The sequence below is a fragment of the Pelodiscus sinensis genome, chromosome 10 (genome assembly GCF_049634645.1).
Source record: "Pelodiscus sinensis isolate JC-2024 chromosome 10, ASM4963464v1, whole genome shotgun sequence".
NCBI lineage: Eukaryota > Metazoa > Chordata > Testudines > Trionychidae > Pelodiscus > Pelodiscus sinensis.
In genome coordinates this window covers 44974453-45000960 of record NC_134720.1, presented here as the reverse complement: position 1 = coordinate 45000960, position 26508 = coordinate 44974453, and the positions used below count along the sequence as shown (strand labels likewise).

Below are 26508 nucleotides of genomic sequence, written 5' to 3'. Positions count from 1 at the left end.
CTGTGAGTTCTCTCTGACTTTCTCAGGCTCTAAGAATCTAAGTATTAACACCCGACAGTGACTTTGTTCTCTTGCTTGTGGATGTTCTGCTCTCCAAACCCTTCCACTGCACACAAACTTGGTCAGACTGGCTTCCTTAGGCCATGTTTACACTATGAGATAAGGCTGAATTTATAAAGGCTGACTTTTTAGCACCTGATTTTGTAAAGATGAAGGTGCATGTTCTCACTACGCTGTTCGAAATAGCATGTCTCCAATATAGCTACCATCAACACTGAAAGCGATGAATTGTAGGTAGCTATCCCACAGTTCTTGCATCCTTTTGCATTCTGGGTTATGTTCCCAGTGCACACTGGCACAAAAACTGTACCCAGCACCACCTGCGGCACATGCCATCAGCATCCCATAATGCACTCATCTCCTCCCTCCTCAACTTCTCCCGTTTGCAAGCAATGGCAAACTGTCTCTTCCCACCCTTTTTTCTCCTGATTATCTATGCAGATGCCATAGCAACACAAGCATGGAACCCATCGTGGTTCCTATTGAGCATCAAAGCATTATGGCAATAATATTAACCATGGTGACCCTTATGTTGGAGTATATCCAGAGTGTATCCAGGGTCTGCTAGCAAGAGGAAGAATCTCAGGAGGCCATGAACATACTGTTCTGTGAAGCACTTGAGTTGAGCAATTGGCAAATGCCACCAGTATTCAATCCTCTGGATACAGTGGAACACCAGTTCTGGTTCCATGAGACAAGCACAGACTGGTGAGGCCACATCATAATGCAGGAATGGGATGATCAGCAGGGGCTGCAAAACTTAAGGCCACTTTCATGGAAGTTTGCAAATTGCTTTCCCCTGCTCTGAAGTGCAAGAATACCAGAATGAGACTCACTCTGACAGTGCAGAAGCATGTGGCAATAGCCTTGTGGAAGCTTGCAATGCCAGACAGCCACTGGTCAGCTGAGAATCAGTTTGAAGTGGGGAAATCTACAGTGGGAGTTGATGTGCTTCAAGTAGCCAATGCAATCAATACCCTTCTGCTATGGTGCATAGTGACTCTGGGAAACATGGGGGATATAGTGGAGGGCTTTCTGCACTGGGGTTCCCTAGCTGCAGTGGGGCAATAGACAGAACGCAGATCCCTACCCTGGGGAATACAAACCACAACAGGTATTTCTCAATGTTGCTGCAGGTGCTGGTGGATCACAATGGCCATTTCACTGACATCAACATGGAATGATCAGGAAGGGGCATGATGAGCACATATTTAGGAATGCCTGCCTCTTCAGCAAGCTGCAAACTGGAATTTTTTTTCCCCTGTCCAGAAAATTATCTTTGGAGATGTTGAAATGCCAATAGTGATCCTTGGCGACCAAGCTTACCCCTTACTCCCATGATTCATAAAGCCATATACAGGAAGCCTGGACCACAGTAAGAAGCGGTTCACCTACAGGCTGAGCAAGTGCAGAATGGTAGAATGTGCTTTGGGGCATTTAAAGGAAAGGTTCCGCAGTCCACTGCCTAGGTTAGACCTCAGCAAACGCAACATTCCCATTGTGGTGACAGTCTGCTGTGTGCTCCATAATATATGTGAGAGTAAGGGGGAAAGTTATCCGGCAAGGGGAAGGGGGGCTTATGGCACAGAGCCTACCCATTGATTATGAGCAGCCAGACACTAGGGCAAACAGCGAGGGCACTGCAAATCAGAGAGGCTTTGAAAACAGTTTTATAAATGGCCAGTTTTGAGAGGCATGCATGTTGCTCTCAACAAGGTGCTCCTGCATTCAGAGTGCTTGCCTGTAAACCTTCCCCATCCCAACACAAGCAAAAAAAAAAAAAAAAAAAAAAAAAAAAAAAAAAAAAGTTGTTCAGAAATCATGCGCTTTTATTTAGGGGACAGAGCAGGGACAGAAAAGGAGCTCATGGTGGAAGCTGCAAGGACGGGGTTAAGGGTTATCACGATTGTGAAAAGGATAGCCCTCAATCCCTGGGGGGTTGAGTGTGAGGCGGTCTTTGACTTCTCCCTGGTGAGAGGATGTGATGGAACTTGGTGAGGAGGGAATTGGATTCTTCAAGGGCTTGAGGGGGGGCTTGTGTATCAAACTATCTTGGAAGGCTGCCATGCGATCCATCACATCCACGATGGACGTCAAGACTCTCTCCTGGTTCTTTACTTCCAGCTCTCTGTCCTCATGCTCCGCTCTCATCTCTAGCAGCAGCATATTCCTCCATTCGCTCAAGTGTTCCCTGTCCAACTAGGCAGATTGCATTTGCTCCTTGAACATGTCATCCCTGCTCCGTTTTCACTTGTGGATTTGTGCCAGACAGACAGCTGGCAGAGCCGGGGGAGTGTGCAGCAGGATCGCTGCTGTTCCCACTGTAACAAGAAGTGAAGGGCAAACATTACAGGAGATACACTGTAGAGCACAAAACCTGATCTGTTAGAATAAAAGGAAGGTCTGTCTAAAGGCAGTAGGGCTGTATGGTGTACAAGGCCACAGTTGTGCTTTTAAGTGGCCTCTATTCAGAAGGTATGCCACAGCTCTTAAGGCAGCAGCTGGACTCGGTTTGGTGGCAGGTATGGCAGGGGACAGTGGCAGGTATGGCAGGGGACAGTGGTTTACAAGGCTCAAACTTGGGGAGGGAGGGGGGTCTGGGAGTGGCAAGGCAGGGACTCACATGGCACCCATGTGTTAGGCAACCCCTGTTTGCCAGAAGAGTGCAACTTTCCGTTCCCATGAGCCTATACGGGCAGGAAGGGGGAAAGGGTCTCAGAGTGGTGGCAGGGCTGGCCTGGGGCTCAAGCCATGCCTCTTTGGGGATGAGCAAATGAGATTGTCCCCAAAGTTATGAAAAGGTCCTGGCTGTTGACAAAAGTTAACCCTCGTGCGTCTGAGCACTCTCCTCCTCCTCCTCTTCTTCACCCATTCTGTCCTTCACACGGCTGCCCGAGTCTGCCTGAGGAGCATCTTGGTGGAATCCATGGACTGGCTAGGGAAGCTGATTGGGTTCCCTCCTAGGATCACAGGCAGCTGCTCATAAAAGTGTCATGTTTGCGGCAATGATCCAGACCATCCATTGGCCTCCTTTGTCTTCTGTTATGACTATCTCAGCTCCTTTATTTTTATATGGCACTGCTCAGTGTCCCCAGCATATCCTTTCTCCTCCATGCTCCTTGCAATCTTGGCATAGATATCTGCATTTCTTTTACTGGCTCATAGTTCTGCAATAACAGATTCCTCTCGTCGCACAGAAATGAGGTCCAGGATCTCCGGCATGCTCCGTGCTGGTGCTCATTTGCTACCATGGGCATTCGTGGTCAAGTGTGCTTCTGAGGTCTTGCTGGCCACGCTGGCCACACAGGAAAGGAAATTCAAATTTTTCCAAGGTTTTCCTGTTCACATGGAGAGCAGTAGAGTTGAAAGCCCTGGACAGAGTGGTCACTACAGGGCACTGTGAGGCATCTCCCAGAGGCCAAGAACTTAAATTTTCGCAGCACTGTTTGCACTACCGTAAAGCTGACCAAGCAAGGTTGAATTTAGCATTACTCCTCATAAAAGCAGGAGTACCAGATTCAACTTTAATGGCCCTTAAAGTTGATGGAACAGGCTTGGTGGTGTGGACTCATTGTTTAGAAATTCAACTTCATGCAGCTAAGTTTGACCTAACCTCCCAGTGTAGACAAGGCCTTAGGCTGCAGCTCTCTCAGGCTATGTCTAGACTGCAGGCTTCTTTCGAAAGAGGCTCTTTCGAAAGCATCTTTCGAAAGAGCCTCTTTCGAAAGCATCTTTCGAAAGAGCCTCTTTCGAAAGATCGCGTCTAGACTGCAGGCGGATCTTTCGAAAGAGCAATCCGCTTTTTCGAAAGAGAGCACCCAGCGAGTCTGGATGCTCTCTTTCAAGGAAGCCCTATTTACATTGAAGAACACCTTCTTTCGAAAGAGGAACTTTCGAAAGAAGGCGTTCTTCCTCGTGAAACGAGGTTTACCGCCATCGAAAGAAAAGCCGCGTTCTTTCGAAATTATTTCAAAAGAACGCGGCTTGAGTCTGGACGCAGGGGAAGTTTTTTCGGGAAAAGGCTACTTTTCCCGAAAAAACCCCTGAGTCTGGACACAGCCTCACTGTCCTAAGTTACTCCCACTTGAATGGGAGGCAACAAGATTTAACCACCATCCAGTGTCCCTGGTTTCAGGGTACCGCTCTGACTGCAAATGTTAGAATCCATGTACACTAAGGAATTTAACGATACAGCAATTTCATTTCAACCAAAATTCAGAAGTAATCCAGAGCTTCCCCAGACTGTCATGTGGTTTGGGATACTTGCCAGACATGTGATCCAGAAATGGGCACAGGCGAATGGAAGTGTTAATGTAATGCAACTAGGACTACATTCAGTCAGTGTGGAAATGAGGGCAACTCACACACCAAGGAACAGAAGATGTATGTACATATATGTAAGGAAAAGCAACTAACAGGAGAACGCAAGGTAAAATAGACAAGCCAAATTCTGCTTTCCCTTCTGCTCTTTGCAATATGACTGAGTTTAGGTTTCAGGAGATATAAGTGAGAGTAGAATTGGGCCCTGTATGGAGGTCTTCCTTTTAATTGCTTATTTCTGCTGCCTTCTTTGCATATAAGTCATGCTCATTTTGCACACCACTGTCAAATTACTACATTACCATTTACATGCACCTGTGCCAATTTTGCACCACCATTTACATCACTGTGATCTTCTCTTCGGATGCGTCTACACTGCACTGTTACTTCAAGATAACTAGCGTTGTTTTAAAATAACAATGCGCATGTCCACACAGCCATTCTGTTATTTTGAAATAATTTTGAAATAACGGATGGCTTATTCCAAAATCTGTAAACCTCAATCTATGAGGAATAATGCCTATTCCGAAATAGCTATTTTGAAATAAGGCATGAGTAGATGCTCCACTGTTGCTATTTTGAAATAGCCCCTCATCAGGACCATTATAAGTTATTCCTCCCCAGTGCCTCTTGGGACTCTAAATCGAGATAGCACATCTACACTAGGGAAGTCTGCCTCAGACTAATTTTGAGGCTTCCCTGAAGTGTAGATGTGCTATTTCGAAATAACTATTCAAGAATAGCTTATTTTGAAATAAGTATGCAGTGTAGACATACCCTCTGAAATTTTCACTTGCGCTTCACCTACCAACAGAAGGACTGAATTTGATCCAACATGTTTCATTTCTGTTATCACTTGTAGAACTTAGAAAGGAAGGAAACAAAGCTACGAGGCAAGGAGAGAGGGGTGTGGTCGGAGTAAGGGACTGGCAGCCAGGTGCTCTGGAGTGCTGATCTTTGCTCACATTCTGACTCTTAGTGCCTTTGGGCAAATTACTCAACCTTTCTGTGCCTCAGTTTACCGAGGTATAAAATGGACAGAACACTGCTATTGGCCTGATTCTCCATTTCATTATACTATGCTTATGACAAAGTAACTTCCTTGGCTTAACCTGCATAATGGCAAATCAGATTCCAGATCTCTTCTATGAGTATGGGTTGTGTTGGTTTTGCATGGGACTGAAATGTGTGACAGAACTAAGGAAGAAAAATCAATGCACTATCAGTGTCCCCCAATAAAAATTACCTCACTAACAAAATTAACCCAATTATTCATTATGAATTTATTAAACTGACAGATACAGTTTCTTGGTGTACAATGATGAATGTGTAAATGCATTATTTTTAGGTCTACAGAGAACAAATCGCAGTCTGAACTGACTACTGTCAAGAGTGCCTTGGAGTCCAATTCAGCATCAGATTTAGAATTAGTACCTGCAACACAGGTGAGCAATTTTATTAGATCTAGTCACACAGATAAGGCAAGCAGGAACTGTTTCATTGTGTTACTCTTAACTACTGAGAGAACTGTAAACTGGGTGTTTTCAGCATCATCAGTTCACTCAATGAGAATTATGCAGCTAAATCTTCACATAATGCATTACATTACAAAAGCAGATTATAGGCATTTGAAATATATTCTCATCTCCATGTTTCTTACTGCACTGAATGACCACTGTAGCCAGGGGCTAATGCTTTTTAACTTATAAATCTCCTTGGAAGTATATTCCAGTAGAAGTGGAGAATTGATATATGATTATCATCCCGGCTATGACTCTCACTGTCTGAATAATCATAATGATGCTAATAAATAAGAAAACAATTAGATAAATATTTACTATTGAAACACCAATAAAAATGTACCATTCCTTGTGGATTGGGGAATTTCATAGTACAAAATTATCATCATTATATAACATTTTGATCAGGAACAGCAGAATAAAATGCAATAATTAAAAGTGATTGGAAGACAGTCAACAGATTCCAAGAATTAATCATTTATGTTAAAAGCATATACCAAAATACAAACCCACTGATCACTGATTACTTATCTTACATTTTCCATTTTTCTGATCATGGTCTTATGAATCATAGCAGCAAATTTGGAATTCTCTTTTTTGGATTGAAATAGTCCCAGTTTTTGCTTCTAGCCATGATGCAAAGTCCTATCTATATGAACAGAAGACTTAGGAATGAATGGGGTTTTTCAAGAGTTAAGATGTAAGAGTGTTTTGTTAGATTTTCTCTTCAGAGTTGACTTTTATTCTTTTGTTTTGTGAGATCTGCGAGTGAATTTTCTTTTTCCCTTAACATTCATTGTACTTCAAGTAAAGCTCTTTAAACATTATTTAGAAAAACTGTTGCCATATCAAGAAAAGGGGCCTTTGAAAAAACATGAGTTATTTCAATGCAGTAACTTTCCATTACTGTTCTGCAAAAAAGACAGACATTGCTGAGTAATTTTTGGCACACTAAAAAAATAAAATAAAATAAAAATCAATAGCACAGTAGAGTTGTTATGTATTACTGTCACAACTACAATCAAATCACATATTGCCAACCCATTTCTTCAATTGTATCATTTTAGGTCTGTTACTTAAATCATTTTTGTTGCTAGTAATAGCTTGTGGATAAAATTCGGTCTTATTATTGTGAGCACTTTAAAGCTCTCATACTTAATACAGTACAAAAAGTGAATCACTTTTCCTTTACAAAAATAAAATAGAAAAATAAAAGGAATTACACTGGGCTTTCTAACATAACAAGGAGTGTTCAAAATCAACCATAAGCTGAAGAATGTGAAGGGTACGTCTACACAGCAGCGGTATTTCGGAATAACTGATGTTATTTCGAAATAAAGTGCACATCTACTCAGCAAGCCTGTTATTTTGCAATAATTTCGAGATGGCAGACTTTTTACTCCAACTTTCATAACCCTCATTTTATAAGGAGTAAGGGAAGTTGAAGGAAGAGTGTGTAGACAGCGCCAAAAGCTAAATTAAGCTATTTCAGCTTCAGCTACGCAACTGACGTAGCTGAAACTGCGTATCTTAATTCGACTTTTACCCTGCAGTCTAGACATGCCCAAAGAGACCTATTTAAAATAAACCTATATCCAACAAAGACTCAAGTAAGAGAGAGACAATTTTATATCTTGCAGCTGAATATGAACACTACACACAGCTGGGCACATCCTCGGTTGGTGTAAATTGTCAGAGGTCAATGGAAGTCAGTGGAGCTATGCCAATTTACACCATGATCACTTGAGGTTATATATTATGCCTCATTCCCCTATTCTTGTTGTGGCTGTTTGCTTGCCTTTCCTCTTGTAAGGTCTTTGAAGATGGACTAAACCTCCTGCTATATTTACAGGTTGCCTAGCATAGGTGCTAGTGAAAACAAAATAACAACATTAATTACCACTAATTCACATAATTGAGTTTGTACTCACCCATCTTACAAGTTTTGCTTGGATCTACACTGGCATTTCTAAAAAACAAAAACAAAACTTGGGAGGAGCACAAAGGGACTAATGTCCCTGAAAAATCAGACCACAGGATTTGAAAAGTAAGTGGTTGGAAAAACAGTCAAAAAGTAGAATGAAAGTGACAGGAGAATGTGGAGAGAGACAGCATGAGGGAAATCACTGAGATGGGGAAGAAAAAAATTGAGTCATACATAAAGAAGAAAGCTCCTATCTATTCTACATAACAGCAAGATTTTAAGTAACTGACATGATTCACACAAATGGGCCCATTTACCTCCTTCATTCCATTTCCTCAAGAATCTCCTCCTCCAATGAATTGTTCAAAAACATCAGTGTAAATTAGATTATTTACTTCCCATGCTAAATGAGTGCTGAAGAAATGCTTGTGTAGCTGTGCTGCAAGGATCCATTAATCTGTTTTACCTCTCTTACTGCAAAGGATTTAAGGAAATGAAATCCTCATTTTAGGATCCTCATAGCATCACTTCATTATCAATCTGGGATCCTTGTATAATACCACCAGCCCTGTAAAGGCATTATGCCTATTCCAGATGGAACTTGCTATTTTTAATTGGAAATGAATGTGCAGAAGAAGGATGGAGAGAAATAATGAAAGTGAAGGAGAAGAGGCAAGAGCAGGATGGGAAATTCCAATGTGCACAAAAATGATGTTGGAATACTTCAGAACTCTAGCCTAAATCTTTCTCCTAAATCCAGTATAAATCTTCTCAAATCTCATGCATCCAAGCCAACTCCTAATCCAGCTAATGCAAGAACATGCTTTTACAGACCAAACATGAAAAGAAGCCAACTTAGGGTACATCTACACTGCACGACTATTTCAGGATACCTCCGGTACAGGAAATAGCTACCCGCCCCCCCATCTACACAAACTGCCCGTTATTTCAAAATATTTTTTGAAATAATGGGCGTGCTATTTTGCCATCCTGGTAAGCCGTGTTGCACGAGGGTTAAGGGATGGCTTGAAAGAGTGCATTATTTCAAAATTTGGCGCTGTGTAGACGCATCGAATTTCAAATTTCAAAATAGATTTGAGATAAAATGCACAATTTGCATAGCGCAAATTGCATATCTTATTTCAAGTTTGGGGTGCTGTGTAGACACACCCCCAGATAGTTGATCCTGAGCTTTTCGGCATTCTGGAATCCTATATACACTTCACCCAGTACCCAATAATAATGAAAGAATAGCAAGAAGCTTGTTGACCGAACATGTGAACAGATTTTTACTTTAAAAATGAATTGGATATTTAAAACCAAGTTCTGTTCTCATATCCACCTATGCAGTAGCGTGGAAACACATGGAGTTGCTTTTGTATAGCTGAAGGTAGGTGGAACCTTTTGATTTCGGAGTGAGTGTGGTTGTAGGAGAAGGCAGGATTTGGCCAGGACACACTGTAGTAGAGAGAGAGTGCTGCTGCTGTACATTGTAGTTCTAGTGTCCCTTGTCCCAGTCCCCTTTAGTTCCTGTGCCACACAAATCCCCTTCCCCTAATAATCCATTGCCCCTTTAAGATTCCTTTTATTATGCTAACAAAAAGGTGCCATGAGCAGGTCCACCGACGGGAGGGGCAACAGAGGCAGTTGCCCTGGGGCCTGAGCCATTTAAATTGCTGCCAGAGCACTGAGCTGAGGGCTGCCTGGAGATGGGAGCCACAGCACAGGTGCACTCCTTGTAGTGCTGAGAGCTGGCTGCCGAGCCCCACCCCTTCTAGGAGCATGGAGTTACCCCACCTTGCCCCGGCACCCAGAAAGTGTGTTGGCCCCACTGGCCTTGAGGATGCTAAAAAACTTCCTTTTCCCAAACTTTCCTGTCCAAGCTGGCCTCTCCACAGCTGAGGAACGTCTGAGAATATAAAGAGGGAAACCCTGCTTCAGTGCTTATCATGATATGCACAGGTGGGTCTAGCAGCCTGCCAAGTGGAACTATAAGCTCTACTGGAGAGAGAGTCCGCAACATTCTAAATTTAGATTCTGTACCTCTGCAGAGGAAGACTTGTGGTAAGGACTGTACTGTAATGCACACATGCAAAGGGGCTTCTGAGCTCTCACCTGCACAATTGCACTGTTCTATCAAGGTTGGAACATAGACTCATAGAACTGTAAGGGACCTTGAATGTTCATCAAATCCAGTGCCGTGCAGTTGTGGCAGGATCGAGCACCATTCTAGACCATCTCTGACAGGTGTTCGTGTAACCTGCTCTTAAATATCTCCACTGATGGAAATTCTTCAGCTACCCAATGTATTCCAGTGGTTAACCATCCTGATAGTTAGAAAGTTTTTCCTAATGTTCAACCTAAGCCTCCCTACTGCAGTTTAAGCCCATTGCTTCTTGCCCTATTGTCAGAGTTTAAGGATAATATTTTTCTCTCTCCTCCTTGTAACACCCTTTTAGGTATTTAAAAACTATTACAATATCCTCCCTCTGTCTTCTCTATTCCAGACTAAACAGAGTTTTTTCAATTTTGCCTCATAGGTCATGTTTTCTAGACCTTTAATTATTTTTATTGCTCTTCTTTGGACTTTCTCCAATTTGTCCATTTCTTTCCTGAAATGTAGAACCCAGAATTGGACACAATACTCCAACTGAGGCCTAATCAGTGTGGAGTGAAGCAGAAGAATTATTTCTCATGGCTTGTTTACAACACTCCCGCTAATACATCTCAGAACAATGGGTTTTTTTCTTTTTTTTAATCATATTTAGCTTGAGGTCCACTGTGACCCCCAGATCCGTTTCATTAGCTTATTACACCTTAGATTTTAGCTGCTAGAACACAGGGGTTCCTTCGCAGCGGGCAGCCTAGGAAAGGCTGAAAAGGTGCCCCAACGGATCTTGTCACCTGGGAGTGACACAGATCCAAACGCCCAAGTTCTCCCTATGTCTGTCCCTTTATGACCGGCTGAAGTTCTTTTAAATTGTGCTTGGTTCTATTACAGCAACTGAAGGAGTCAGGTTAAAGCTTAAACAGTTACAGGTTTATTAAAGAAGCTTATAAATCATATGGTTACAATGGCTATTGCTCTATTTCTTAAATGCTAGCAAATATATATATAGGTCTTAAAAATGATTACAGGAAAAAGGTAAAGATAGAAAATAGAAATAATGGTACCAAGTGACAGCTTAATCTTTAAAGAGCTCTAACACTATGTATATATATATATATATATATATATATATATACACACACTTAAACAAAGGACCACATCCAGGTACAATTTTTACCCCCTTCTGTGCCTCTCGACTCCAGCGTGTCAGGCCAGGGTCGGTCTCTCAATTCCTCGGAAAGACGAATACGAGGTGGGCATCCCCTCTGGAACCTCGGGAGGTCAAACACCAAACCCGACCAGCAGATAGGTGGTAGATTGACACACAAAGTAGGTGTGCTGCTGGACTCATCTTTATACCCCTGGGGGCCCGTATTCTCTTTCTTATCTTAAGATGCCAAATTGTACTGGTCCGTTTTGTGGCGCCAGTTCTTACAAACAAGTTTCAAGTTAGTTTACACTTGTAAGAAAGGAAGATAGCTAAATTAGGAGTGCCGGATGTTCTTGTTGGGCGGGAGATTCCTCCCCCCGCGGACTTTTGTGTGTTCATATCAATATGGGTTAAGTCAAGGACACTTTTGTGCAGCCTCTTAGTTTGACCACCCTCTTATCTCTGCTTACAGTTGTCCATGGTCACTGAGCCAGCATATCTGAACCTGCTGCTCCAAGGTTTTCAAAGATCATGCTGTTTTCTGCTCTTATGTGCCCTGCATGCTTTCAAGCAGACAAAGATGGATGTTAAAATGGGGGTTCATGTCTGGCTACATACTCCATCCTAGGCAGTCATTTCCCATTTTGTATGTGTGCAACTTAGTGTGCCTTCCTAAATGGAGTACTCTGCAGTTGTCCTTATTAAATTTTATCCTATTTACCTCAGACCATTTCTCCAGTCTGTCCAGATCATTTTGAATTATAATTCTACCAGCCAAAGCACTTGCAATATGTCGGAGGTATGATGTAAGGCTGCAGCTACTGTAGTTAATAGTAATAATTTCCCCTTATACTGCATCTTCAATCCAAGGATCTCAAAATGCTTTGCAATACCCATGTCAGGTGGGTATTAATATTAATATCTGAATTCCACAGACAAGGCACAAAGCCACCAATTGATCTATTTTTGAGGTTTAATCACCAGATGTTCCTTCTTTACTTTACCAGTGTTCATCTAGCTGCAAAATCTGAAATTATTCTCCTGTGTACCTTGGCACTAAATTTACTAGAATGATTTCCTCTTTCTTTATATTTTATACAATAGATTGGCATATGTTAGTGATGGAGACCTGCTAGCTTGGTTTGGTCATTTCCCTGTACAGTATGTTGTCTTGTGGTTTGGTCAATCTAGTTTTAAGTGCTTCCACACCCCTTTTTGTGAATGTATTTTTCAGTTTAGCAATTCTGATTAGCAGCAAGCTAGTGTGTACCCTGGGTGTGCCTAAATCAAGTAGATATTCATAGAATTTGTAATACGTGGCACTCTGTAAGAGCAGTTGCAAATTTAGTTCAAATGCTGTAGTTTTGTATCTGTTGCCTATTAATCTTCAAGCAGAGTACCTGCAGAAGCAACAACAACAAAAACCACACACCCTCTATTTTTTTATGCTGCATGTGGCCAGGTCTCCCTGGCAGCGAGATGACCTAGTGGTTAGGTCCTGGGATTAACTGGTGGGAAAGGGGTGCAAACCACTGCTGTGGATGCCCCGGGCCTAGGAACTCTGGCCCACTGTATTAGTCCAGGCCATAAATTTGGGCCGTGGCCCCAAGAGTCCAGATTTTCCCTCTCCGTGAGAGTTTCTAGCAGGTTTCCCCCTCCCCTTTGTCTCAGGGGGTGGGGTTGGAGGCTTACCATCGCCTGTGGCTGTCCAAGCAGACAGGGTTTGGTGTACGTCCTGCGGGCTGCAAAACCACATTCCTGTCTCCTTGCTGGTCAGCAGCTAAGTGAGCCAGGCTCCTTTCTTTTATCCTCCCACCAGGCTACAGCTAGAGCAGGGCAGGGCTAGCTGGGCAAAAAGGCTTTGTTTAGCCCCTGCACTGCCATGCCCTCTTCTCACGCCCTAACACTGCACGTGTTCAGTTAGACAAGTTTCCATAAAAGTAACATCAAAAATAAGAAAGGGTTGAAATGACTTTACCAAAGTAAAAGAGATAAGCTCAAATTACTGACTCAGTGCCCTATGTTTATTATTCCTGGTAAGTGGAAATTGTTTTCACCTCCTGAGTCATACAAAGCGTATTTCCAGAAGTGTTGCAAAAAGCCTTCTTATAGTCACATGTGGAAAATTATCCCCAACGAAAGAACATATTTCAGGTATCTAAAAGGGTGTCATAAGGAGGAAGGAGAAAACTTGTCCATCTTGGTCTCTCGGGATAGAACAAGAAGCAATGGGCTTAAACTGCAGCAAGGGAGGTTTAGGTTGGACATTAGGAAAAAGTTCCTAACTGTCAGGGTGGTTAAACACTGGAATAAATTGCCCAGGGAGGTTGTGGAATCTCCATCTCTGGAGATATTTAAGAGATGGTTAGATAAATGTCTATTTGGTTAAGGCAGGGGACTGGACTCGATGACCTCTCAAGGTCCCTTCCAGTCCTAGTATTCTATGAGTCTATGATTATGGACATGAATTTTAGCCCTTCTGTAGGCTTTTTTCTGAAACAAGAGTGCCAGTACTTTATTATAGCCCCAAAGTGATTGTGGCAAAACCACCAGAAGGGCAAGACAACAGTGTAGTTTCTATGGCCCATTCTGGTTCCTGTCCCATGTGCTGGGTAGTAACAGGAAAGGACTCCATGCTTGTAAAGTTAGATTGGTTCTTTGCTCAGAGAACTATATACAGATGCTGCCACTAGAAGTAACAGTCAAGCCATGTGCTCACAAACAGGTGTCCTGCTGGCTCCTCCTAATTTCCCTTCTGCAACCTGTGCCCATCCCTCCAAGCAGAACATTACACAGTTAATCCTGAGTTTCTCTGTGGACACTGACAAGAAGTGCACAGTGTGTGTGTGTGTGAGAGAGAGAGAGAGAGACAGACAGACAGACACACAAGTGTTCTACAAAGAACGGGACAGAGTCCACCAAACATTAGTTAGTTTCATTCATTGGGTCATGTTGCCACCAATAGATGAAAAGTTCTCTACCTCCTTAAAGGTCCCCTAAGGGTGTGTCTAGACTACATGCCTCCTTCGACGGAGGCATGTAGATTAGCCAGATCGGAAGAGGGAAATGAAGCCGCGATTAAAATAATCGCGGCTTCATTTAAATTTAAATGGCTGCCCCGATCTGCCGATCAGCTGTTTGTCGGCAGATCGGGGGAGTCTGGACGCGATGCCCCGACAAAGAAGCCTTTCTTCATCGACACAGGTAAACCTGGTTTCACGAGGCTTACCTGTGTCGATGAAGAAAGGCTTCTTTGTCGGGGCATCGCGTCCAGACTCCCCCGATCTGCCGACAAACAGCTGATCGGCAGATCGGGGCAGCCATTTAAATTTAAATGAAGCCGCGATTATTTTAATCGCGGCTTCATTTCCCTCTTCCGATCTGGCTAATCTACATGCCTCCGTCGAAGGAGGCATGTAGTCTAGACACACCCTAAGACTCCATCCCTCTCCCATCACAAAGATGTATGGTAAAATAAAATTTTATTATGGTTTACCATTTACCACTCTTTATACACCACAGATCTTGACTTTAATATTAAAGGTCATTCCATGCATATGCAACATGGTGCAGTCATACACCTGAGATTTTAACTTGTCAGATTTGCTATTGTTTCTCATGTGCAACTCCTGAGAGAATCACATTAATGCAATTCACCGTCCATTTCTGACAGTTACGAAGCATGCTAGCTTCATCCCCAGTGTGAAGAAGAGGCTCTCTAAATGAATGGCTTGTGTTGCTGTGCTTGAAATTATTTAAGTAGAGATGTTCCGTTTTCTTTATAATCAAAAACTCCTGCATGTAGCAGAATTTCAATTAACAGAACTACATTAATATAAAATTACAATGGTAAGTTTTGTGAGCTTTATTTTTTTTAAAAAACGTCTCTGAAGGTCAGAATGCTCAATAGAATTTGGAGCAGTCATGGTTTCTGGACTTTTTCCTTTTCAGTATTCTACATCTGTCATACCCAATTTTAGCTTTTGATGCTCTATAGTGCCAAGTTGTTTTTAGTACCAGCTACCTTAACAGATTCCCACTGTGAATTTATCTGTCTGAAATGTCCTATAGAATTTAGCCTTGTTGCAATGTAGTTTTTCCATGTCAATGGTGAGAACTACTGAAAGAATATTCTTAACATAGTTCATTTCAAATGGTACATAGTTTGCTTATTCAATAACTCAATTTTCAAAATTTGGCCTCTGCTGCCCTCAGACATTGGATAGTAGAGTTCTCTATGTGCTGATTTGCTCATCTAAAGACTGACTAGTGAAACTCTGACGTAAGTGCACCCAGTCTTGGAAGTGGGGTCTGATTTTGACATTGCACCTCTTCTACTGTTAGAATCACAGGGCTGGAAGGGACCTCAGGAGGTCAGTGAATCCAGCCCCCATGCCCAAAGCAGGACCAATCCCAAGTAAATCAACCCAGCCAGAGCTTTGTGAAGCCAAGACTTAAAAACCACTCGGAATGGAGATTCCACCACCTCCCTAGGTAACCGATTCCAGAGCTTCACCACCCTCCTAGTGAAATAATTTTTCCTAATATCCAACCTAGATCTCCCCCACTGTAACTTGAGACCATTGCTCCTTGTGCTGACATCCATCACTACTGAGAACAGCCTCTCTCCATCCTCTTTGGAACCTCTCTTCAGGAAGTTGAAGGCTGCTATCAAAACCCCCCTCCCCCCCTCCCCACTCTTCTCTTCTGCAGACTAAATACACCCAAATCCTTCAGCCTCTCCTCATAGGTCATGTGCTCCAGCCCCCTAATCATTTTGGTTGCCCTCCGCTGGACTGTCTCCAGTGCGTCCACATCCTGTTGGAATTCTATTGGAATTATTACGGACTTACACTGATGTCAGGAAGATCAGAACTGAACAAAGACATTTATAATTCACCATTTATATTATCAGTCTAGTGCATGTTTGTCAGGTGGTTTAGTATCTGCCAGTAAGAAAAATCAGTCCACATTTGGTGTGCCAGTAACTCTAATGAGATCAAGAAAGCTACATCAGGAATGGAAGTAACCCATTACTTGGAACAGAGATCCACTGTACCACAAAATTAGTCTTATTTATGCCACTCACCAGCAGCACATACTGCACATAAGCGCAGTGCAAGTTCAGGAAAGCGTGCACAAAACGATTGAACTGGAAGAATAAGATTTTTCACTCCCAGAGGCAGTGGATAGTGAGCTGAGCAGCTATTGCACATTCCTCCCACCATATGGACCCCCTGGCTACTTCTCCAGTTTGCCCATTCCCTTGTTGGAGAAAGCCACAGCAGAAATCTGCTCCATGGTAGGTCTGCCTGCTCTCCACTGCTGGTCCCTTTTCTCTACCTCATCACTAATGAAATGCAAGTTTGGAAATTTCCGGAAAAAAAATAAGATTTTCCAACCAGCTCAACATAGGAGTTTGGTGCTAAAAGTAGACACTTCCCCTCTCCCCTCCCCTCCCACCCCACCCCCGCAGCCAGATGTCCTGGGTTATTTGCCTCAGTACTGCAGCAGCTATTGAGAACTCAGCTCAACCATGGGTCACCATAGAGGACTACAACCCTCAGCAGGCATCTTGTCATTGACTTAATCCAGATGCCAGCAGCATCCAGCGGAGAGCATGAAACAGTGGTTAAGGCAGAATCCCTACTGCCCACTTCTAAAAGCAATTGCGTCATCTTGTTCTGCACTGACAGCAAGTGTTGGTTCAATATTCGGGAGCCCAACACAGATTTCATTGCAGTAAACTAATCTCATTGGCACAAAAATGTATGAAGAGTACACACACAGCTGGACCAGGCTGGATGTCATGCAGTCACAAGCACAGGAATAGATTTAAGAGAAGCAAACAACAAAAAATCCAGACATGAGATTAGAATCTGACCCTTTGTAGGGATCCTTCCCCATAAAGAAAAAATATTTAGGTATTGAGAATGTGCATTAAGATTATTATATGGTGCTGCTTCTCCTGGAGATGAATTCTGTACATTTGCTTGTAGATATACTTCTGAATATTAGATTACTCATCACAACAACGTCCATTGCACCTCTTGCGGATACAACACATGTCAGTTTCAAACCTGAATGTCAAGGGTGTGAAGTTACAGCCGGAATGAATCTGGTTCATTGTAATTAAATATCACCAGCTACAACCGTCAGAAATATAATAATGTAAATTAATGAAGTTGGGCCCATGTGCAGTCAAATGGCTAATGAGTTTTAACTTCAAGACAAGTGTGAGGGTTAAGAATTAGCAGAATTACAGCAATTTTTATTTGGCAAGGCTAGAGGTCACCATGTGGTTCCTTGCAGTGACTTCACATAGTTCTTTGCACTGTGTGCGCCTTTTGTACAAAAGCCTAAATAGAATTCTTTTAATAAAAAGAATAGTTGTAGGGAGATATTCCTAATGTGCTTCCAGTGGGATAGATTGCAAAGAAGAGCATGCTAGGGATGTCAAAAAGAACAATTGTTCCTTCAGCTCATTCTATGCAGTCATGGTGACAATGGCAAACCAAGCTCTGGAATGTGCAACTGGAGACAAAGAGGGAGATATGTATTGTTAAGACACAAAGAATAACCTACTTAAAATTGGGGTGGCATATGCTGTAGGCAGAGCTAGAAGAAATGGTCTGCACAGGAAGAACCATGAAGGGTCAAGGAGATTTACAGCATGCTCAGGCAATAGCAATTGTATCTGTTGAACATAAAACATGAGAAAGGATGTTGAGATTAAAGATACCTCAAACCTCATTTTAGAATCAAAACAAATCCCTCCCCTCCTTTGGAGGAAGTTCACATCTGGATCCAAAAATGTATGACTGGTCACTAAACCCAGTTCACACTTGCATTCCTTCAGAGTCACAGATTGGTGACTTAGGTCTGCTCTCAGTAGAACTGAAAGAACACCCCAGAACTTAATCCCCTACGCCTTTGGGAAAGCACAGACCTAGGTTTAAGTCTGAGCCCTATGTTTCCGAATCATCTCTGATTATAACTGAGGTCCTCAAGGCACTCAAGGCTTAAAAAGTCAAGACAAACGAGATATTTTTACTACTAATGATCAGGAGACAGCATGACAGACTGATATAGCAAGTGAAGAGAAAACAGGCACGATTTTCTCCTGCCGAGGACAGTGAATGAAATGCACCTCCATTGTAAACAATAGTAATTAGAGCAAACAAAGTAGCAGCCACAAAGTCCCTCTATAGCAATACAGGCAGTCCCTGGGTTACGTACAAGATAGGGACTGTAGGTTTGTTCTTAAGTTGAATTTGTATGTAAGTAGGAACTGGTACATATTGTAGGGGAAACTCTAGCCAAACATTTCTCCAGAGCTCAGTTTTATTCTCCCACACCTCACTTCCCTCAGTCCTTTATTCTCAAGCTGAGGTGTCTGCTGAGAAAAGCCGCTCCGCATCTCCCTGGTCTGCTGGGGGGGGGGCACTAGCTTCGCGTCTCCCTGGTCTGCTGGGGGGAAGTAACTAGTGCGGGGTTGCCTCACCCCATTTGTAAGTAGGGATCCGATGTAAGTCGGATCCATGTAACTCAGGGACTGCCTGTAGTGGGCAACCTGTGGCCCATTGGGGTTCAAAATGTGGCCCACAAGACATTTTGCTTACCATTGCCCACACGCAGGGTTGCCAGATTCTGCTGGTTTTCATCCATGTCGTTTTTTTCCTACCGGTATTACAAAAGTGACACGCTCTTAAAGCGAGGGCCTTTGAAGTGAGGTGCATGCTGAGTGCATACAATATTAATAGGAAGAGCGGTGCGCTCCCTCTGCGTCCAATCAAAGCACTGTTACGGTTCAACTGGCACACCCCACAAATTCTAGGCAAGCAAGCGCAGGTAGCAAAACAGCCCTGTCCTGGGAGACAGTCTTGGTTATGACAGTCTTGTGACCCACTGAGATGAAGGAGGGCTACTCATGTGGCCTACTCACTAGCCTAGGTTACCTCTCACTGCTGTATAGCCTCATTTCCTCTTTACAATGTCTCCTAGCGCTCTTTACAGTCCCCACCCAAGCCCCACAAACTGTCTAAAAATCCTCTTCTGCCCATTCTGAATCACTTAGAGTACGTCTAGACTACAGGGTTTTGTTGACAGAAGTTTTGTCGACAGATACTGTCGACAAAGCTTCTGTCGACAAAGAGCGTCTAGACTACATTCAGTTCTGTCGACAAAGCAAGCTGCTTTGTCGACAAAACCCTGTAGTCTAGACATAACCCTACAGAACTCTGTCGACAGAAGGCGTTATGCCTCGTAAAATGAGGTTTACCAGCGTCGACAAAACTGCTGAGTTCTGTTGACGTTATGTCGACAGAACTCAGCGGTAGTGTAGACGCAGGTATAGTTTTGTTGACAAAAGTCCACTTATGTCGACAAAACTCTGTAGTCTAGACACACCCTTAGATAAGAGTGAGGAAATTGTGCAAATGTTTGTAAATCTGTCCCATGCATTTCCTACAAATCCCATGTCCTTTTATCATCATAAGGAAAGTCCTCTCCACATATTTACAACTCAGACCTCTCCAACTCTGATTTTTCATTGTAAAAGTCTTGTAGACAGAGGCAGGGGTATACTATTGTATTTTGGTTTTCCTTTTTAAAGTATGTATACAGTGTCATTATGCACATGTTCATCTCAAGATATTAGAGAGACAAGATGGGGGAGGTAATATCATTTATTGGACCATATAAAAGATAAATGCATCACCCACCTTGTCTCTTTGAAATTGTCTATTTGAAAATAATAAAATTCAGTTAAATGTCTCTTCAAGTAGATTGTATTTTACAGAAATGGCTACAGCAAAGGCTTGATTATATGATAATGCCAGGGAATATGGCATAAATTCAGAAAGTGAAGCTCTCAGAGAATCAATGGGGATTGTCAGTATGTTTAGATTAACAGGGAATTTGGGGTGATAACACAAGAGGTTCACGTAATAGAGGCTCAGAACATGGGATCCAGTTCTCAAACAACCTTGTGTCTGTTTAAACAAAGTATTAATCATGTTGAATATGGTCCATTCAAAAAGAAAATGGTATCTATGCAAGAATGCCTTTCACAGCTCTCTATTAGGAATTCCAGCATCCAAATTTCTGTGTACCAGACTGAGGGTGGACAGGGCGTGAAGATGGCTTATTCGAGGCACACAATTTTAATGTTGTACAGTATTTTAAACTATCCTGAAGCTCTTTCCCTTTGAAGCTTCAAGGGGCTATTTTGGATCTATTGTCACGACCCAAACTCTGTTCTTCCTCATGCCTAAATCTCAAGTGAAAAGGAAACTTGTGGGAATGACAAGATACTTTGCTCCACTGAAGCATTGGTGGGGATTCACTTCGGGAAACACACAGCTTTGCAGGAGATGAAGGTCACCTTCAGCGCTAGTGAAGAACGAAAGAAGGAACTTGAAAGTTTTTTACTAAACATATCATCCTTTTTTATTTATTTCTTTAAGGCACGATCAACCAAAGAGCAGCGTTGGGGAGGTTCATTCCTCTCCAGAAATCATTCCTTGGAGGAGGAATTTGAAAGAGCAAAGGCAGCTGTTGAGGTATTTTATTTTCTGCTATATCTTGGCATTAGGCTGATGTTACCTATGAATGAAACCTGTTCCTGTAATGGGCCACTGCATTCCAAATTCAATCCATAAGCACACTTAAAGGAATAATCTTAGAATTAGATTACTCAAGGCAGAGAAGAGGCACATTTCATGAAATTACTCATTTAAAGCACCACCTCTATCTGCCAAGGGAAAATAAAAACCTAGCTATAGATGGAGATAGGCCTGAATCAAAACTCACAATCCAGATTGTCTCTTCCCATAATGGGACAAGAAAATCTCCCAGGGATTTAAACACTTTTGAAATTGTAAGCATGAAATAAAATTCAAATTTTTCCTAAGGATGTATTATTTGCATATTCAGTCCGTTATAGGCAGGTCTGTGCTATGCATTCACATCCCAACCTAGACCACATTCAGAGTTAGACTCTGGTGGAGTTTGTTCAGACCCATGATTAGGGAGCACATGACTTGTGAGGTGAGGCTGAAGGATTTGGGTCTACTCAGTCTGCAGAAGAGAAGACTGAGGGGGTATTTGATAGTGGCCTTCAACTACCTGAAGGGAGGTTCCAAAGAAGATGGAGAGAGGCTGTTCTCAGTGGTGGCAGATGACAGAATGAAGAACAATGGTCTCAAGTTGCAGTGGAGGCAGTCTAGGTTGGATATTAGGAAAAACTATTTCACTAGGAGGGTGGTGGAGCACTGGAATGGGTTACCTAGGGAGGGGGTGGAATCTCCATTCCGAGTGGTTTTTAAGTCCCAGCTTGACAAAGCCTTGGCTGGGATGATTTAGTTGAGATTGGTCCTGCTTTGAGCAGGAGGTTGGACGTGACCTTCTGAGGTCTCTTCCAACCCTACGTTTCTATGATCTCTATACAGAAGAATCACTTGCTGTTAGACACTGAATCGGTAATTATACGTACTTATAGTCGTAACCCTGTTCTGAAGCAAGTTAATAAAAATAAATAATTCCACTGCAAGATATAGAGGAGTCTCTATTTTCATAGTGGTTTTATCAATGGCTTCTGTCTAGAAAAGTGCAAGGTAAAGGATGTGCAAATTTCCTCAATGCACCTCAGTCCTGCAACACCTTTGCCTTTCCAATGCTGACCTGTGGCACTCTAGCTAATGCAGTGCTGACAAAGAGAAGCTTTTACCAAATGAGGTGTTTTGTAATAAGAACCAAAAAGGCTTTGGATGGCATCATTGACAGTGGGGTCCCTCTACAGCCCTTCAAATTCCACCATTCCTCTGCAAACACATCTGAACTTTGGGTATGTTTGGATCCCAATCTAAACATTACTGTAAAAGTTCCAATTCTGTTCTCACTTTGGAATTACAAAGGCATACGAATAGTTACTGCAATGGAGTTATTCTGGGTTTACATTGGTTTATCTGAGAACAGAATCAGGCCTCATGGCTGAACCCGGTCTCTAACTAGAAGTGGAGTGCCTCATGCACCAAATATATTTCACTGGTGCTGTTTGTTGTTTATAAACAGTATATGGCAAGAACCAGTGTCCAACTTTGTTTCACAATGTTTTGATGTATATAGGAATAATTCTTGCCTCAGCTAACAAGTCCAGAGAAACAGAAGAAATTAACTAGAGTTCAGTTCTACAAATCGTACCCTGAATGCATTTCTCTGTTACCTTCTAAAAGCACTGACTATTCCTGGTCACAGATTATTTATCAAGAACTGTTGGTTATTCGTGAAAGGCTTTTTTTTGTGGGGGGAAGGGAGAGGGAGGGGTGTTCCGCATCATGCTAGAGGTGCTTTCAAACCTCTCCTGCTCAAATTTCTCTATATTTTAAGTCACTTCATGAGCACAAAATGGGGCACTTGTGCTGTAGTCAGTAGCAAGAAATCTGATAACAGAGTTCTCAGTGACACCATCAGTATTAAAGTCACTGTTGGAAAAATCAGTGTTCAGCCTAATGGTGACTGGTAGAAACTAATAAATTGGAAGATGCCACTGAAGGAGTTTACAAGTCAAGGAGAGGAATACAGTATAAAATGAACCTGCACATTAACAAGGTCATTCTGAGGCAACAAGGATAGATTATTGAAATGCCTTAATGTATTCTGGAAAACAGTTATTGAAAACTAATCAAATTAAAAGACTTTAACTGTGTAGCTGGCAAAGTAATGTTTTCTGTTTAATATACCAACTTGAACCAAATGGTTAAAATGTAAAGGAAAAGATGTTTCAGGAGCATACAAGGCATGTTTTTATCTGAAGAGTTGAAAAAAGGAAAGGACAAAAGGAAAAAGGGTCAGCTTGAAATGGTGAGATTAGTCACAGATCTAATCATGAAGAGGAAGCAAATTTCAAGATCTGTTACACCTTTGTGAAAAGGATTTAACAACAATCCAGACAGTGAAGATGCCAAACCATCTCCTAACCATGGTTCACCTTGGGAATCATTTCAGGTTGTCAAAACTTGTGCTGCAAGTAGGCCTATGTGCTAATTTCTTCTTAAAGAGGCTTACAGAGATTCACGCCCTCAGACAATCTTTAGATCATAAATTGAAGTGAATTATATCTATTAGAAGTTTAAGGGATATGCTTGCAGTAACTTAAGTGCTTGCAGGCTTGGCTATTTTTCCTGTCTCTCTGGAAGTTAGATTTGAATACTATCTTATCCATACGTGTGTATGCACAGAAAAAGAGATTAGAGAAGACACCGTATATGTTTTCACAGCCTTTAAAAATAAAATCTGTTTAGCTGCCAGTATTTTTCCTTCTAGAAAAGGAGGTTTTGGTACTCATGACTACAAGATGATTGTTGTGATCCACACTTTTGAAGGGTCACACAGAGATTTTCAGGGATCCGGGGCAAAATCAGAAACCCAGGGGCTTCCACCTTTAAAAAAAATGACCATGAAGACTAAAGCATTTAAGAAAGGGAGAGACTTTTAGAGGGGGCCAAGTTTTGTGGGATTGCTGTCCTCTCTGAAGGAATGGCAATCAGAGGGGCCTGTCAGCCGATGGTCAGGGCAGTGAGTGCATGCGTGCGTGTTACACCCGAGACTTCAACTGCTGGGACACAAGGTCCTGTCGCAGCAGGTAGCCTAGGGAAGGCTGACGGGCACCCCAAGAAGTTTAACGTCCGTGTCTTTGACTGCTAGGAACAGGTCCCTTCGCGGTGGGCAGCCAACAGGCTGACAGACGTCCCAGAGTTTACAGGGAGAGCTTATTACACCTCAGATTTTGACTGGTAGGATACATGATCCCTTCACAGCGGGCAGCCTAGGGAAGGCTGAGAGATGCCCCTACGGATCTGTCCCCTGGAAGCAACACGATCCAAATGCCCAGCTCTGCCTGTATCTGTCCCTTATGACCGGCTGGAGTTCTTTTAAATAGTGTTTGGTTCTGTTACAGCAACTGAAGGAGTCAGGTTAAAGCTTAAACAGTTACAGGTTTACTAAAGAAGCTTAAAAATCATATGGTTACAATGGCTATTGCTCTATTTCTTAACTGCTAGCAAATATAGATCTTAACAATGGTTACAAAGAAAATAAAGATAGAAAATAGAAAGAATGGTACCAAGTGACTGCTTAATCTTTAAAGAGCTCTAAATCTATGTGTACACTTGAGACAAAGGACACATCCAGGTACAATTTTTACCCCCTTCTATGCCTCTCGACTCCAGCGTATCAGGCCAGGGCCGGTCCCTCAATTCCTAGGAAAGACGAATACGAGGTGGGCGTCCCCGTGGAACCTCGGGAGGCCAATCACCTAACCCAACCAGCAGATAGATGGTAGATTGATGCTCAGAGTAAGTGTGCTGCTGGACCCATCTTTATACCCATAGGTGCCCGTATCCTCTTTCTTATCTAAGATGCCAAATTGTGTTGGTCCGTCTTTGTGACGCCAGTTCTTACAAGGGAGTTTCAACTTAATTTACACTTGCAAGAAAGATAACTAAATTGTGAGTACTGGACTTTTTTACACTGGGCGGGAGATTCCTCCCCCCGGACAGTGTGCATTCGTATCAATATAGGTTTCAGTCAAGGGCACTCCTCGGCAGCATCTTGGTCAGCAATTGGCATATCTCTGTTTCACAGCAACCAGCATATCCAGGCCTTCTGTCAAGGTATCAAAGACTATGCTGATTTTACTGCTCTGTCTATGCCCTGTGTGCTCCAGGCAAGCAAAGATGGATGTTACGGGGGCGGGGGGGGGGGGGGGGGGGAATTCCTGTCTGGCTACAGGGCCTTCCACTCCTATTCCACCCTCTCACCTACAGATTCTCTGCCTGGTAGGTCACTTCAAGCCTAGTGCAATGATCTCAGTGGTGGCAATAGTGATTTGGGCATAGCTGGAGCAGGCAAGTTGTTCCTCACACAAACACTGGCAGTCTTCCAACCCCACGGCCAGGTCGCATTGCCACTTACTCAAATTCGGTATGGCCCCCATCATTTTGGGAGCCCACTCAAAACAGAGGGCCTGAGGCAAATTCTCACCCTTGGGTGGGTTTATTCATAAATTTATTAACAGTGACAGTTTTACAGTCCCATGTGATTTACCCCAACTGGTTAAAAAAAAGGAATCCAGGAATGTGAAAACATGAGTTGTGAGAGACTCTCTCAGAGTTGCGAAGCAGCACTGAGGATAGAGCATAGCCCAATGCACTAGTTTACAGTAGGGTAGACATTCGTTCATGTCACACTGCTTCAAAAGCTTAAAGAGAACGTTCAAATTGTGCACTGTGGTATTCTGTTTGCATCACAGTGGTACTGTAACGTATTCCAGTGAAACATGGTAGTGATGAGACATCAAAAATTAGTATGTACAGTGCTTTTTTGTGACAGTACTGTCCGGTACGCAGTACCAGCACCTTAAGATGCAGTACCAGCATCTCCAGTCAGAACTTACCAGGAAAGAACAGAGTGTACTGACACCTCTGTATGCAAATGTCTGACAGTCGTCTGGGCTGTGTGTCTTAAAGGGGCAATGCCGGCCCCACCCCGGGTTGTTGTTGGTTGTTTTTTTTTTAAACAAAACAAAAAAAGCACCGAGTATGTAGTAGCAAAACACAGGATAGTGGCGTACCAATAGGTGACTTCAGAAGAACATGTGACACTAGCAATTTAAAGGGTTCAGGGCTCTGTCCACTGATGCTCCTGTGGTAGCAGCAGCAGCAGCCAGGGCTCTAGACCCTTTTGAGCTGCCAGGCCCCAGGGCAACTGCCTCCTTCTCCCCCCTCCCCCTCCCCCAATACAGCAAATCAATGGGAAGGATTGGAAGTGAGTCCTGACATTAGGGGGTGATATCTTTAAAAGCACTTGGCATTGCCCTAAGGGCTGCACTGCACAAAGCCAATGTGTTCTTACCTCAGGCAAGCTAACCCCCATTAACAAATGTGGGTTAAAACAGCTGAGAAGCTGTGGCAACTTGACATGAGTTTCACTTCCTGCTTGAAGTGAAGCTGCTAATCCCAATTAAAAGCCAAGTTGCCGTGTATTCAGTGCTATTTGAATGTGAATTAGGAGGCCTGCTGAAAGGGGGGCGATGGGAGCAGTTGCCCCAGGGCCTGGGGATTCAAAGGGCCCGATGCTCCAGCTACCACAGTAACAGCGATGGCAGCCAGAACCCAGGCCCCGTTAAATTGCCACTGGAGTGCTGCACTGCATGCTCCAGGTGGCTCTGCAGGCTGGAGGCTCAGTGTGATCTGGGCAGCACAGAGACCAGGCTGCTCCTGGCCCTGCCCCTTCCACCCGAAGTCACACCCCTTCCAGGAGCACAGAGCTGAGCCCCCCCACACACTCCCCTACACTTTGCCCTGGGGCCCATGGAGGCTGTCAGCTCTGCTGTGAATTAGCTAGTCTGAATTAAGAAAATAAC

General features: G+C 43.0%; 1 protein-coding gene across 1 annotated transcript in view; it reads left to right on the top strand.

Moving 5' to 3' along the window:
• Positions 1–26508, top strand: part of PEX5L (peroxisomal biogenesis factor 5 like) — a 79671-nt gene that overhangs the window by 32538 nt on the left and 20625 nt on the right. Inside the window, exons 5-6 of the mRNA XM_075938036.1 lie at positions 5729–5825; positions 20552–20647. Coding sequence (XP_075794151.1) covers positions 5729–5825; positions 20552–20647 — 193 coding nt within the window. The remainder of the gene's footprint in view (positions 1–5728; positions 5826–20551; positions 20648–26508) is intronic.